This window comes from Vicia villosa, unplaced genomic scaffold (assembly GCF_029867415.1).
Source record: "Vicia villosa cultivar HV-30 ecotype Madison, WI unplaced genomic scaffold, Vvil1.0 ctg.002683F_1_1, whole genome shotgun sequence".
NCBI classification, from domain to species: domain Eukaryota; kingdom Viridiplantae; phylum Streptophyta; class Magnoliopsida; order Fabales; family Fabaceae; genus Vicia; species Vicia villosa.
The window spans coordinates 28,834-43,196 of NW_026706003.1; the positions used below are offsets into that span (position 1 = coordinate 28,834).

Consider the following 14,363-nt stretch of genomic DNA (forward strand, 5'->3'; position numbering starts at 1 on the left):
GGGTCAAATTTGAATAACAAAATGATGAAGGAGCTTTGTGAAGAATTCAAGATTGAGCATCACAACTCATCTCCTTATAGACCAAAGATGAATGGAGCTGTAGAAGCAGCTAACAAAAACATCAAGAAAATCGTTCAGAAGATGGTCATCACTTACAAAGATTGGCATGAAATGCTCCCGTATGCTCTTCATGGTTACCGTACATCAGTACGTACTTCGACTGGAGCAACTCCTTTCTCCCTTGTATATGGCATGGAAGCAGTCCTACCTATAGAGGTTGAGATTCCATCGATGAGAGTCTTGATGGAGGCAAAATTAACAGAAGCCGAGTGGTGTCAAAGCAGATTCAATGAATTGAACTTGATCGAAGAAAAGCGCATGACAGCTTTATGCCACGGTCAGCTATATCAACAAAGAATGAAGAAAGCTTTCGACAAAAAGGTTCGACCTCGCACAATCAAAGAAGGCGACCTTGTACTAAAAAAGATTCAATCTTTTCTCACAGATTCGAGAGGGAAATGGACTCCCAATTATGACGGCCCCTACGTGGTCAAGAGATCTTTCTCAGGAGGAGCCTTAATACTCACGACTATGGATGGAGAAGAATTCACCCGTCCTGTGAACGTCGACGCAGTTAAGAAATACTTCGCCTAAATAATCAAAAGAACAACTCGCTAAGTTGAAAACTCGCAAAGAGCAACTTAGGCAAAAAAGAGCGTCTCGGTGAATCGAAAACCCGAAAGGGCGATTCAGGCAAAAGTTAGAGACATAAAAAATAAATAATCAATCCCGGTAGACTTAAAACCCGAAAGGGGTAGTTTACGCAAAAGTTAGGGATATATGGCAAGTAACTGTGTTCAGGACAAATTTGATCATTCAAAAATCCATAGCGGAGTATTCATCAGCAGTAGGTCATCTTCTACGAAGCACGAATACAACGCAACTCGGAGTGGAAGGGAAAGATAACGGTCGTCACGTTTCATCGTAGCCCTTTTCCCGAAAAATTACCAATTTCCAACTTTGTAAATACTCCATGGAGTCAAGCATTTGGCTGATTACCATTCCATATATAATAATTTGAGCCTTGTGCCTTTCTTTGCAATCGAGTCTTATTCAGTTTCTTGAAATGCATTTTAAGTTTAAACAGTCATTTTCTTGAAACAAATGTTTTCATAAAATAAAATGAATTTACTTGCAAAAATAAAGGTGAAATTTCTTTCTAAGGTTTACAAACAATAGGAAGAATGCAAACAGTTGCTCCGAGAACGGTTGAGACTCTGGGAACCAAGATTTCCCCATGAGGTCGCTTTGCGAACATCTCCCGATGACGGATCTTCACTTCAATTCATATTACTCATTTCGGACAGCGAACAACTAATAACCAGGTGTTCCCAACAGAGTTCGAACTACAAGAAGAGGACATCTTCTGATCAACAAGATTCAAGTCGTATCATAGGATTTTACATCCACGACAATTCTATTCACTTTCACTTTACATTTTATATTTGTCATAATATTCATGCATACATAACTGCATAGTCGAGTCAGGCTTTGATCATGTGAGTGCCCGAGTCATTAAAGCATATACACAAGATTCCCCTGCAAAGTTGTGAAAGGGTTTTCTTCTTCATGAAGAAGGTTCATACACCCAAAATTCCCCAAGAAAGTCAACAAATGGTAATCTCCCTCAAAGAGATAGTTTGTTCACTTTTGGAATTCCCAACTGAGATTCTCCTGTAGAGCGACGCTCGACAATCTTCTTCAAATGAGATAGGTTGTTTCGCATTTTGAATTCCTCAGAAGTTCGGTATTTCCCCAACGGATCGACAAAAGATCCCCAACGGAGTCAGTGAATGGTAGTCTTCGTCCAGAAGATAGTTCAGATTCCTCAGCATAAGTAGGTGAATGGTAGTTTTCTTCCCGAAGACAGTTCGTCCACTTTCAAGCAAAGTCATTAGCCCCTCAAAAGAGCGCGGGACCATATGACGATCCTTCAAAAATGTCAAGTTAAAAGGAGGGATGGTGAAGTTTCTTTATTTACCGTCAAATGGTATCTTACCTCCAAGTGCTGGTAAGAAGTTTGATGAGGAAACAAACCTTTGAAGTTTCTTTATTTACCGTCAAATGGTATCTTACCTCCAAGTGCTGTTAAGAAGTTTGATGAGGAAACAAACCTTTGAAGTTTCTTTATTTACCGTCAAATGGTATCTTACCTCCAAGTGCTGGTAAGAAGTTTGATGAGGAAACAAACCTTTGAAGTTTCTTTATTTACCGTCAAATGGTATCTTACCTCCAAGTGCTGGTAAGAAGTTTGATGAGGAAACAAACCTTTGAAGTTTCTTTATTTACCGTCAAATGGTATCTTACCTCCAAGTGCTGGTAAGAAGTTTGATGAGGAAACAAACCTTTGAAGTTTCTTTATTTACCGTCAAATGGTATCTTACCTCCAAGTGCTGGTAAGAAGTTTGATGAGGAAACAAACCTTTGAAGTTTCTTTATTTACCGTCAAATGGTATCTTACCTCCAAGTGCTGGTAAGAAGTTTGACGAGGAAACAAACCTTTGAAGTTTCTTTATTTACCGTCAAATGGTATCTTACCTCCAAGTGCTGGTAAGAAGTTTGATGAGGAAACAAACCTTTGAAGTTTCTTTATTACCATCAAATGGTATCTCATCTCCAAGTGCTGATGAGAAGTTTGATGAGGAAACAAATCTTTGGAGAATTTCTCTTTATCTAAGATATTGTCTAAAATCACAACTGAGACCAGTTTCAAGGTACAGACATCCGAAACAAGGGGAAGTTGTGCACCTTTTTCTAAGTGTCAACACTTAGTTTAAAAAGATGGATTGAGCATTCTACACTGCCATCCATTCAACAGAATCCATATCAAGTATTTCTACAGGAGTTTGTCTCCTCACCCCCCCACCGAGTGCGACAACGGGATCAAGTTATGAAAGGATTTTATCAATTACAACATCTCAGGAGCGCCCAAAATTCGGGCATTCTTTGATATTTAAGTCTCTTTCACGCAGGAGAGATCGAGATATCAATCTCTCTCCCTCCAGATAAAAGAAACTTAAATAGCGGCATCTGTCATACCCTAATTTTTGACCCCCCTGAGATGACACATCTTCAGGATTTTCATCAGGTCAAAGCAACTACCCAGAACAGTCACTTTTTCATCTGGCATTTAATCAAGGATGTTCAAAGGCAAGAAAATTCAGGCAAAGGATCAATCAATAGAAGGATTGGTCTCTAACACAATCATAGGACTCAAAAGCTTCACTTTTATATTCACTTATGATTGATTAGACACTCAGTCATCTGAGTACAGGTTTACTCAGGTCACCAGACTAGGGTTTTTTAGCCTATCAAGGACTAAAATCAGGGATCACCTTTGGGAAACCCTAAAAAGCTCCAAGACATCTATTAAAGACTTCAATCATCTTCAAATGGTCCATACAATAAGATCCACTGGACATCACACCTCAATTCAAGATCCACAGTCACCAATTTCATCTGGTTGACAATTAGGGTTTTTAACCTAATTCATCTGGATAGTTGACTTTTAATCAGGGCATGGATCCAAAACTCAAGACATGATTCAAGAACCTCTACCACCTCAATATAACCCATTTACATCACTCATTTGAGGAGAAGATCTTGATTCTGCACAAAAGTCCAAATCTCACCTTATCTGGAAAAAGTCAACTGTATGGGATCACCTTTGACTTTTAAGATTTTTGGTCAAACCATGACTTTCAAGGATCAATATCATCAATACATGGATATTAAAGTCATTTGACCAAAGAAATTCAAGAAGAATCTTCAAGGAGCAAAAAGTTGGGAATTAGGGGTTTTGAGGGCATTGTGGGAACCAACTGACCCATCTGGCTTCAGCTTTACCTTGAAAACCCATCTGACGTTGATGGCTTTCTTCTTCTTTGGAAGTTGTCAGCTTCCAAGTCTTGTCTCTTTCTATAGCCTCAAGTTCTTCTTTCATGGAATTCAGCCAAGCCTTCTTCTTGAGCGCTTCTTCTATACTCACTGGTTCAGAGTCTACTAACATGGCACACTGAATGACATCTCCTTCTGAGTTAACTTCTGTGTCTTGCAACATGTCAAAATCTGCAAACCTTCTAGGTATAGTTCTGACTCTTTGTGGCCTTTGAGCTACTTCAGAGTCAACTACTCCAGAGTTACCACCTCTAGAGTCACCACCTTCATGATCATCTCCAGAAGCTTGTCCTCCATACTTCACATCTTCAGAGTTTTCCCTTCCAGAATCATGACTACCACCAGACTCTGGATCATCATCAGAATCTGGATCAGAATCAGATTCACCATCTGACTCATCTTTAGAAGATTCTTCATCTTCTGACTCTAACTCTTCTTCAAAAGTTATCTCTACATCAGAAGTTGGTTGAGACTCTCTCCAATCCCAAACTTCTGATTCTTTCACAATGACGTCTCTGCTGACTTCAACTTTGTTAGTCTCTGAACCATAGAGCTTGTATGCACCTGTACTGTGGTACCCCACCAATAACATCACTTTGCTTCTATCATCCAGCTTCTTCCTTCTAGCTTCTGGAACGTGTTTGTAACACACAGAACCAAAAACCTTCAGATGACTAACACTCGGTTTCTCTTTAGTCCACTTCTCTAAAGGAACAATTTCCTTCAGCCTCTTCGTTGGACACCTGTTGAGCATATATGCTACAGTAGCAACAGCTTCTCCCTAGAGATTGTGAGGAAGCTTCTTCTCTTTTAGCATACTTCTCGTCATATCAAGCAAAGTACGGTTTCTTCGTTCAGCCAGACCATTGTGTTGAGGAGTATAAGGAGCAGTAACCTCATGCTCAATTCCATTATCATCACAAAACTTCTGGAATTCTGTAGAGTTATACTCACCTCCACCATCCGTTCTGAGAATCTTTATCTTCTGACCACTCTGATTCTCAGCCTTCACCTTGAACTTCTGGAATTCTATGAACACCTCAGTCTTAAACTTGATAAGTGTTACCCACGTCATTCTTGTGAACTCATCCACAAAAGACACAAAATACCTATTTCCTCCAAGTGAAAGTTCTGGAAATGGTCCACACAAATCAGAGTGCACTACTCCCAGAGCATGCTTTGCTCTTGGAGCAACTTCTGATACAAATGGCAATCTGGGTTGTTTGCCTTTCATGCATACCTCACATGACTTCTCAGGCTTCACAATCTTTGGAATGCCATGTACAAGCTTCTTAGAACTTAGATGCCCCAGGCTTCTATAGTTCAAATGCCCTAACCTCTTATGCCATAGCTTACTATCACCTTCTGAGCCTTCTGCACTCAGACACTCTGTTTCAGCTGTTTCTACATTCACCTTGAATGTTCTGTTGCTTCCCTGTTCAGATTGCATAATCAACTTCTAATTGGAATCATACAACTTCAAGAGGTTGTTCTTCATAACAACTGAGAAACCTTTTTCAATGAGCTGACCCACACTCATCAGATTGCTTTTGATTCCAGGAACATACCAAACATCTTTGAGCAGAACATTCTTCCCATTCTTCACTCTGACTTTGACATTTCCCATTCCTTCTGCATAAAGGTACTTATCATCAGCACATCTGATCTTTATCCTCCTTTCAGAGTCAAAATCTATCAGCCATTGCTTGTTTCCAGTCAAGTGATTTGAACACCCAGTGTCCATATACCACCACTCTGACACACATCTTCCGTCAGACTCTGAAGCCATCAATAACAGAGGTTCATTATCTGAATCACCTCTAGCTATATTTGCTTCTTCTGATTTCCTTCCTTTGTTTGCCAAACAGTCTCTAGCAAAATGGCCAAACTGTTTGCAACAGTAACATTGAACTTTCTTCTTCTCCTTTTCCTTCTGATATTTCTTCTCATCAAAAGTTGAGGCTTCCTTCTAGAATCTATCACCACGTCTGTTCTTGGACTCTGACCAAGAATGCTTCTGGTCCTTCTTGACAAAAGAAGCTTTCAGAGCTTGCTCAACTTCCCTTTCACAAGTTCTTTCAGTCAGACGCAACTCTTGTGCTTCTAGACTGCTTTACAACTCTTCTATTTTCATGGCTTCCAGATCTTTAGAATGTTCAATAGATACAACAATATAATCAAATTGAGGAGTAAGTGACCTCAATATCTTCTCTATGATTACTTGTTCAGAAAGGGTTTCTCCGCAAGCCTTCATCTCATTAGTGATCAAAATCACTCTAGAGATATACTCAGAAACTTTCTCATTGTTCTTCATGTTGAGATTCTCATATTGCTTTCTCAGGGATTGAAGCTTCACCTTCTTCACTGATACGTCACCACCGTAACACCTGACCAGTATATCCCACGCCTCTTTAGACGTCAAAGAATCAACAATCTTCTCAAACACATTCACATCCACACACTGATGGATGAAGAACAACGCCTTTTGATCTCTCTTCCTTGTTTCTCTTTGCGCATCTCTTTGTTCTTCTGTTGCATCCGCTGCAATCGGAACATATCATTCAGTGACAAGATCTAGAACATCTTGAGCACCAAATAATACACGTATTTGAATCATCCATCTATTCCAGTTTTTACCATCAAGAACTGGAAGTTTGGTATTCAAGTTGCTTCCACTCATCTTTAAACTTGTGCAGAAAAAATAGATTTCACTCACACTCACACAGTGTTTCCCAACCCACAAACAACCAAGAAAAATGTGATTTAACACAACTTTGTTTCCCGGAAACAAAATCAATCACACAGTCACACAAACTCACGTTCACTCGTGTTTTCCTGTGTTTGGAACCGGAGCTCTAGATACCAATTGTTGGTGCACAAGAATGAAAGATGATGACAAAGAGAATAAACAAAAGAATAACGGCGCAAAAAGAGATGAGAGAATAAATGTTACTGATGTATTCTACTACTTGTGTTGTCTACAATTAATGATAGCTACTACAAGACTATTTATACAAAAAAAAGCAAATTGCCACCTCAGCCCTAAAAGCTAAGCTTAGTGAACAAGTTTATGGTACAAACTGTACAGTACTAGGAGATACTAAAATACCCTTACTAACTAAATAGCTAAGCTAACAGAACCCAGAAGGTAGAACTTCTGGTCAACACTATCTTCTGAGTAACCATCAGAAGATCAGCCCACATCAGAACTTCTAATGCTCATCTTCTGAATATGAATTACTCTTCAATACGAATGACATTTAATTTATTACAATTTATCTCTTGGTTTATATAAAATTTGCGTATTAATTCTAAAATGATATTTTTAAAGAGTAAATTCATAAATTTGTTTTTGAATAAGTCACTCTAATTAAGGATCGGAATCCTCTATAAAATGTGTACATACTCTCTCAACAATAAATATAAATCATAAGATACATCTGATCACAGATAAAAAAAATACAAAATAAAAATAAATTGTATATTGCTCTTAACATTAATCATCATTTGTATTAAAAAAAACAACCCTAATAATTTTTTTTACCCGCACACATGCTTTGAAATTTTTTAAATAATTTATTTTTCCAATTATTTTTATTCATTTAATACTGAATATCGGCAAGAAAATAATATAAATTTTTTATACTTATATATTGTAAATGTGAGCATCCAAATCCTCTTTAAAAAAATTATTGTTCAGTTTAAATTAGTTCAATTGATAATTATTTAGAGATATGTAATTGTAGATACATGAATTAAAATTCATGATATTCTAATCAAATAAAATTTCATTATACTATGTTTAAAAAACTATAATGACTTGTATTGTTAGGCCTAACTCAACCCTATAAAACCGGCTTGTATGGTGAGGATTGTCCTCATTTATTAGCACATGTTCAGGCTATATATTGTCCGATGTGAGACTCTTAACACACCCCTCACGCCCAGGATTAGACAACTGAAACGTGGAAATGAATTGTGGGTGACCCGATAGCGGAAACCTGATAGTAGGTGGTCCACCGAATCTTAGACGAAGCTCTGATACCATGTTAAGAAGTGTGGGTTAGGCCTAACTCAACCCTACAAAATCAGCTTGTATGGTGAGAATTGCCCCCACTTATTAAAACATGTTCAGGCTATATATTGTCCGATGTGAGACTCTTAACAAAGTAAGAATGAATGAAATAAATAATACTCATTAATTTAAATTGTATGAATTTCATTTAAATCTTATAAACATATGTAAATTTTAAACCAAAAAAATGGTATGGTAAAAATAGTTATTAAAATGTATATTATAAGTATTTAAATATAGGGATTAATAAAAAAAAAAGAATGGTAAAGTTGAGGGGAAAAAAGTAAAGTTAAGAATAAAATGACAAATGATTACAATTTCATGACTTATTTTTTTAAGTCAAGTATAATTTTATTAATAAATAAAAGTCAAACAATAAATCGTAAGCATGAATTACAAAAATACAACGTGGTCTCTCTTCAATCCACATACAATCTAAATTATAAACAACATATTTAGATAATAATAAACAGTTTGCTTAACATGTAAAAAGTTTAAGCAAACATTAAATTTATACCATCCCAATAATAGTACCAATATAAAACAAAGATCTTTTTGGCTAAACCGTTTAATAATCTAATGTAATATGATCTAGAGGAGTATAAATATCTATAATATAATAATATAATAACATAATAAAATTAAATTGAAATAAGAGAAGTTACTCTAGATGAACAACATTAAATAAATGTTTACATTTTTTTCTACATCAAAATTGCATATCTCATACTATCATTTTGATCTCAGAAATTTGAGCAAATTCACCAGAAGTCCAAACGCCATCAGAACCATTAACACGATAAAAAGCAAAAAAAGCAAACAGGGGTAATCGATTTCCCCAACTTAAAAAGCAAAAAAATTGAACAAGCTTCCAGAAATCGATTTCCCCAAACTGGATAATCGATTTCCTCTTTGACAATTTGTTTTTCCAGACTTCCAAATGTGCTTTTTCAACAAGTTACTTTCAACAAAACGATTCCAAAAACTTTCGCAATGCGTTTGAGTTATGAAAGACTTTCAATATGATGGCACTTTTAATTCTTTGTATTTTGATCAGAATTAACTTTGAATCACTCCTTTAATAAGATTAGATTTTTTATTTTCTATTTTTTCTATAACTTCTAAATTTTTGTTGGTCCCCTTTATTTTTTATGACGTGTCTTTGTTACAATGATTTCTTTTCCAAAAAACAATGCTTGATCGCCCAATTCATTCGACATAACACTTTAGAATCCTAACCATTCAATTATTGATTCCCAAAACCTTGCTATAAAATTATCATTTAAAAAAATAAAAGGATCAAATGTCATGAAAAAAATTTATTAAGTCGAATGGCATGGTAAAAATAGTTATTAGAAAGTTTTCTAATGGGCAGTTTTCTTGTAGTGTATATTATAAGTATTTAAATATAGGGATTAATACAAAAAGAATGATAAAGTTGAGGGAAAAAAAAGTAAAGTTAAGAACAAAATGACAAATAATTGCAATTTCATGACTTATTTTTTTAAGTCAAGTATAATTTTATTAATAAATAAAAGTCAAACAATAAATGTAAGCAAGGATTACAAAAATACAACGTGGTCTCTCTTCAATCCACATACAATCTAAGTTATAAACAACATATTTAGATAATAATAAACAGTTTGCTTAACATGTAAAAAGTTTAAGCAAACATTAAATTTATACCATCCCAATAATAGAACCAATATAAAACAAAGATCTTTTTGGCTAAACCGTTTAATAATCTAATGTAATATGATCCAGTGGAGTATAAATATATATAATATAACAATATAATAATATAATAAAATTAAATTGAAATAAGAGAAGTTACTCTAGATGACAACATATTAAATAAATGTTTACATTTTTTTCTACATCAAAATTGCATATCTCATACTATCATTTACCATAATATGATTGATCTCAGAAATTTGTGCAAATTCACCAGAAGTCCAAACGCCATCAGAACCATTAACACGAGGATTAGAAACACATGATAGTATAGAAATTGGAGCTTGAAGAATAGCAAAAATAACACTCCACCCATGTTGTCTTCTTCCTCTTTCACCTTCACCTCCAAATATTGCTACTTCAACCCCCCTTTCTCCTCCTTCATACATGTTCTCATCTGCCACCTTAGAACTCTTCTTCATCCTATCAAGATTAATTTATCTTCTCTCTCACTCACTCTTGATTAATTAACTTGAAGGATATTTTTTTTTATGTGATGAAGTTTGAAGAAGAAATTGAGTATATTGATTGAAAGTGTCAACAACCTCTATTTATGAGACTTGATTGATAATAGTGGTATTTAAGTGGTGATGTTGCTAGTGCTTGTGTTTATCACCAAAGGTATCTTTTAATATAAAGAGCCAACCAACTAACACTAGCATAATTTTTTTTTTTCATTCATAATTATATGTAGGGTCTATTCATGCAAAACATGCCGACAAACCTACCTAATAGTACAACTATAGTCTTGAAAAAATATTTTAGGTTTACAACTTTATATTAGATTTGCTATATCCATATACTCATTTACTATTTTACAAGCTTTTTTAGATATAGTTCTATTTATTTTTTTGGTACATAGCTAAATGACAAAAATGTGAGCTATAGCTTAAGATATTATTATTATCAAAAATAGTGATGATTCTCTAATCAATCATTTGGATGAGTAAGTTGAAGAGAGAATCATGAATTACAGTCCAATGATTTTTCTTTATATAGACATTGCATGTGGTGAATGGTAAGAAGTAATCAATGTTAGATGCAAAGTTGTATATATTCCCCACAAATATAGTCTATGTTGGGGAATCAATGCTAATACTAAAATGTGATTGAGACTTATGTGGTGGCATAGATAAGTACCATTTTCTCCACTAAATAAGACTTTCATGGTTATCTGTCTAGCTATATTCCTTTCTTGAACCTTGAAGAAACCCAAGATACGGATAGATATGCATATTATTATAATGATTAAGTAAGTTAATAACTAATACTAATAATAATAATAATTAAGCTATTGGATTTTTAAATAATCAAAAAAGTTTTTAAAGTTTTCTCAACATGGTACATGATTTTTTGTACTTTGGGGGATATGGTTTTGGGACAACTTGTTGATGTTAAAGATAAACTAGTTGGCCATAGTGGTCCCTCTCTTTGAAATAAGAGTTTTTTTGGTGGAGGGTAAAGTTCCTCCAAGAAAGTAGATTAGAAAACATGTAGGAAGAAAATATGGCGAAGAAAACATGGTTGGCACATATAGTTCAAATTTAGAAGACAGTAATGAATTAAAAATCTTAGAAGGTAAATTTTAGGAAGAAACAAAGTTAGATAAACTATCTACTCTAATTAGACATGACAATTTTTAATTTAGAATTTATCCGATCTATTTAATTGTAAATTCATTCAATCTATTCAATATACAATATATTTGTTTTTTCAAGGAGAAAACTTTTAGCTATTATTAATCCTAATCAATCAAAAGAAATTCAATACAATATGATAAGGGAGATTTAGTATCTTGATAGGGACAGTTTCTTGGTTCGGTAGAGATTGAGCGTGTTGCTGAAGTCTGTTCATATGTTGATGTCAAAGTAGTGTATATTGTAATCGAATTGTATTTTATCATGTCGCAGTCGATAATGCTAGGTTTGTTAGCATGTTGAATTGAGTCTCTTTGTTTAGTCTAACCGTTTAAGTTAGCTGGTAGCTTAAGTTAGCTTAGTAGTTTATAAATAGACTAGTTCTCTCAGGTTATTGAGAGGAGGTTGATTATTATTATTCACTTATAATCTGTATATCTTTATTGAGTAAGTGAAGAGAAAAACAGTTACAATCAATCCTAATATTTATTCTTTTTCTCTCTCTTTCGTCAAAACCTAATAAATTTTTTTTGTTTATTCAAAAAATCAATCGTTCTCGTAGTTTTGATTTCTTCTTGATGACACTCTGACACAACATAATATTTCTATCAAAATTTAAAAGATTGTTAAGGCTACGAACAACCACATTCATCCACCTCTTAATAAATTCAATATTAAAGTTGTTATAATGAGAAAGGAACAACTCTCTACAATGACAAATAATGTCATGAAATTATGTACTCTCTTTTGAATGAAAGAAAACTACTCACGATTTTAGTATCTAATTCAAAATTAAGAAGATCTCTATTAAGATCATGTAGCTAGTTAAGAGACAAAACAAAACCAAGAGCTTCGCCTAGACGCACATCACATATTAGCATGAACCACTCAATTTTAGGTAACACAGTTCTACTTTGGAGTTTGTTGTTGAGAAAGGTTTGAGGCAAGGAGACCCGCTTTCACCTTTCTTTTTTGTTTTGATAGCTAAAGGTTTGGCGGGGTTAGTGAGGAAATCTATTAAGATTGGAGAATTTAGTAACTTTGTTATCAAAGGAAAATGCCAAGTTGACATTCTTCAATTTGCGGATGATACATTGTTGGTAGGAGAAGGAACTTGGAAGCATGTGTGGGCAATTAAAACAGTCTTGAGGGCCTTTGAACTTGTGTCGGGTATTGGTATTAATTATCACAAAAGCAAGTTGATCGGTATCAATTCTAGTAACAATTTCGTTGAAGCTGCTTCTTTTTTCCTTTCTTGTAAGGTGGAAGATAGCAATTTTACTTTTCTTTGAATTCCCATTGGTTTTAACCCAAGGAAGCTTTCGTCTTGGATTCCCCTTTTGACCTAGATGAATAATAGGTTGTCGGGTTGGAAAAATCGTTTTCTCAATCTTGGAGGTAGAATCACTCTCTTGAAGTCTATATTATGATCTTTAACTATCTTCACTGTGTCTTTTTACAAAATGTCGGTGAAGGTGGATAAAAAAAATATTACGGAGTTTGATTAACCCTTCTAAATAAGTGGAGATGGAGAATTATTCAAGGCCATGATTCTCTTTGGAGTAATTTATTGAGAGCTCGGTATGATGATATTTCTACTTAAGTCTTTTGTAGAGGAGAGTCAAAAAAATCTTCTTTTTCTTTTTCTTCTTGGTGGGGGGACATCATCAAGGTCGGAAATTCATCTATCATTGATCCTATTGTTTCTAATAGTAGATTTACTATTCACAATGGTTTTTCTACTCCTTTTTGGAAAGCTAAGTGGTTAGAGGAAAACACTTTGAAGGGCATTTTTTCGGATATTTTTGCGGTTTCTTGTTTGAAGCGTGTTTCGGTGGCGGGCATGGGGGTGAAGCGATGGAAGGTGGATTTGGGGAGATCTTGGCTTATCCGCAGCGGTGGCCCATGATCTGACTCTTTTGCCCGACTTTCTCTCTTTACGGTTGAGGTTGGAGGATTTCGGTGGTGTGTCAGAAGGAAAGGATTCGATTGTTTGGACTCTAAACTCGGAAGATGGATTTTCGGTAGCTTCCTTTTATGCTCAATATGCAAGTTTTTGTGTTCCTTTCGATCCTCCTAATAGGAATGATGTGGCTTTGGGTTTGATTTGGAAATCGGAAGTGCCATTCAAAATATCAAGGCTTTTGGTTGGAGGTTTTTTGTTAATAGACTTTCAACAAAGGACCTTTTGATGTATAGAGGTATTACCTTTTCTATAGATAATTTAAAGTGTGTTTTTTGTGGTATAGGGAACATTCCTTTTTTAATTGTTCGGTGGTTAAGAATGTTTGGAGGAAGATAGCAACTTGAATCGGTAAATCGGATGTGGAGGAGGATGAGTGTCTTTCGTATTTTATAGGTTGGTACTCGTTTTGTCGTGTAAAAAAGGTAAAAGAAGACAAGTTAGGAGTTGTTTGGTTAGCCACTACTTAGATTATTTGGTTGGTAAATAATCAGATTTGTTTCCGGAATGAAGTTTGGAATTTTAACAATACGGTGTGGTATATAAAAATGTTGGTTTGAAAATTGTATTTTTGTGGAGATATTACTCACTTCAACTGTAACTTTTATGAATTTAGCAAAAATATTTTGTTATTTTTTTCGTAATTTTAATTGATTTGTAAACTCTCTTTTTATCGGATTATCTTGTTTTTGTGTATAAACAGATTGGAGAACTCGTAATTCTCTTTTATATAATATCTTAAGGAAAAAACTGTGATACTCATCTCTAATACCAATATTAATTCCAACTTTGTATTAGCATGAGATTTGAGTGATTTGAATATGACGATATGGTATTACATTTTCGAGTAGCATGCCAAGAAAAGAGCAACTCAACCGCTCGGCTAAGAACCAAATTTTGTTGTTTCATTGCTTCCAACTGCTTTGAATAATGGTGGTAATAAGAGAGCAATCATCAATGAAAACCTCTTTAAAATATTGAAAATAGGGATAGTGGC

The 14,363-nt window shown here is 34.7% G+C and overlaps 1 protein-coding gene across 1 annotated transcript; it reads right to left on the minus strand.

Annotated features, from left to right (window-relative positions):
* Positions 1–8,805: 8,805 nt before the first annotated feature.
* On the minus strand, positions 8,806–10,436 carry LOC131639533 (uncharacterized). The gene has a single exon (XM_058910024.1). It carries the CDS (start codon positions 10,186–10,188, stop codon positions 9,907–9,909), a length of 282 nt encoding a protein of 93 aa, XP_058766007.1. The 5' UTR covers positions 10,189–10,436; the 3' UTR covers positions 8,806–9,906.
* Between the last annotated feature and the right edge of the window lie 3,927 nt (positions 10,437–14,363).

Coding starts and splice junctions, on each gene's coding strand:
- LOC131639533 (XM_058910024.1), bottom strand. CDS start 10,188: ATGAAGAAGAGTTCTAAGGTGGCAGATGAGAACATGTATGAAGGAGGA.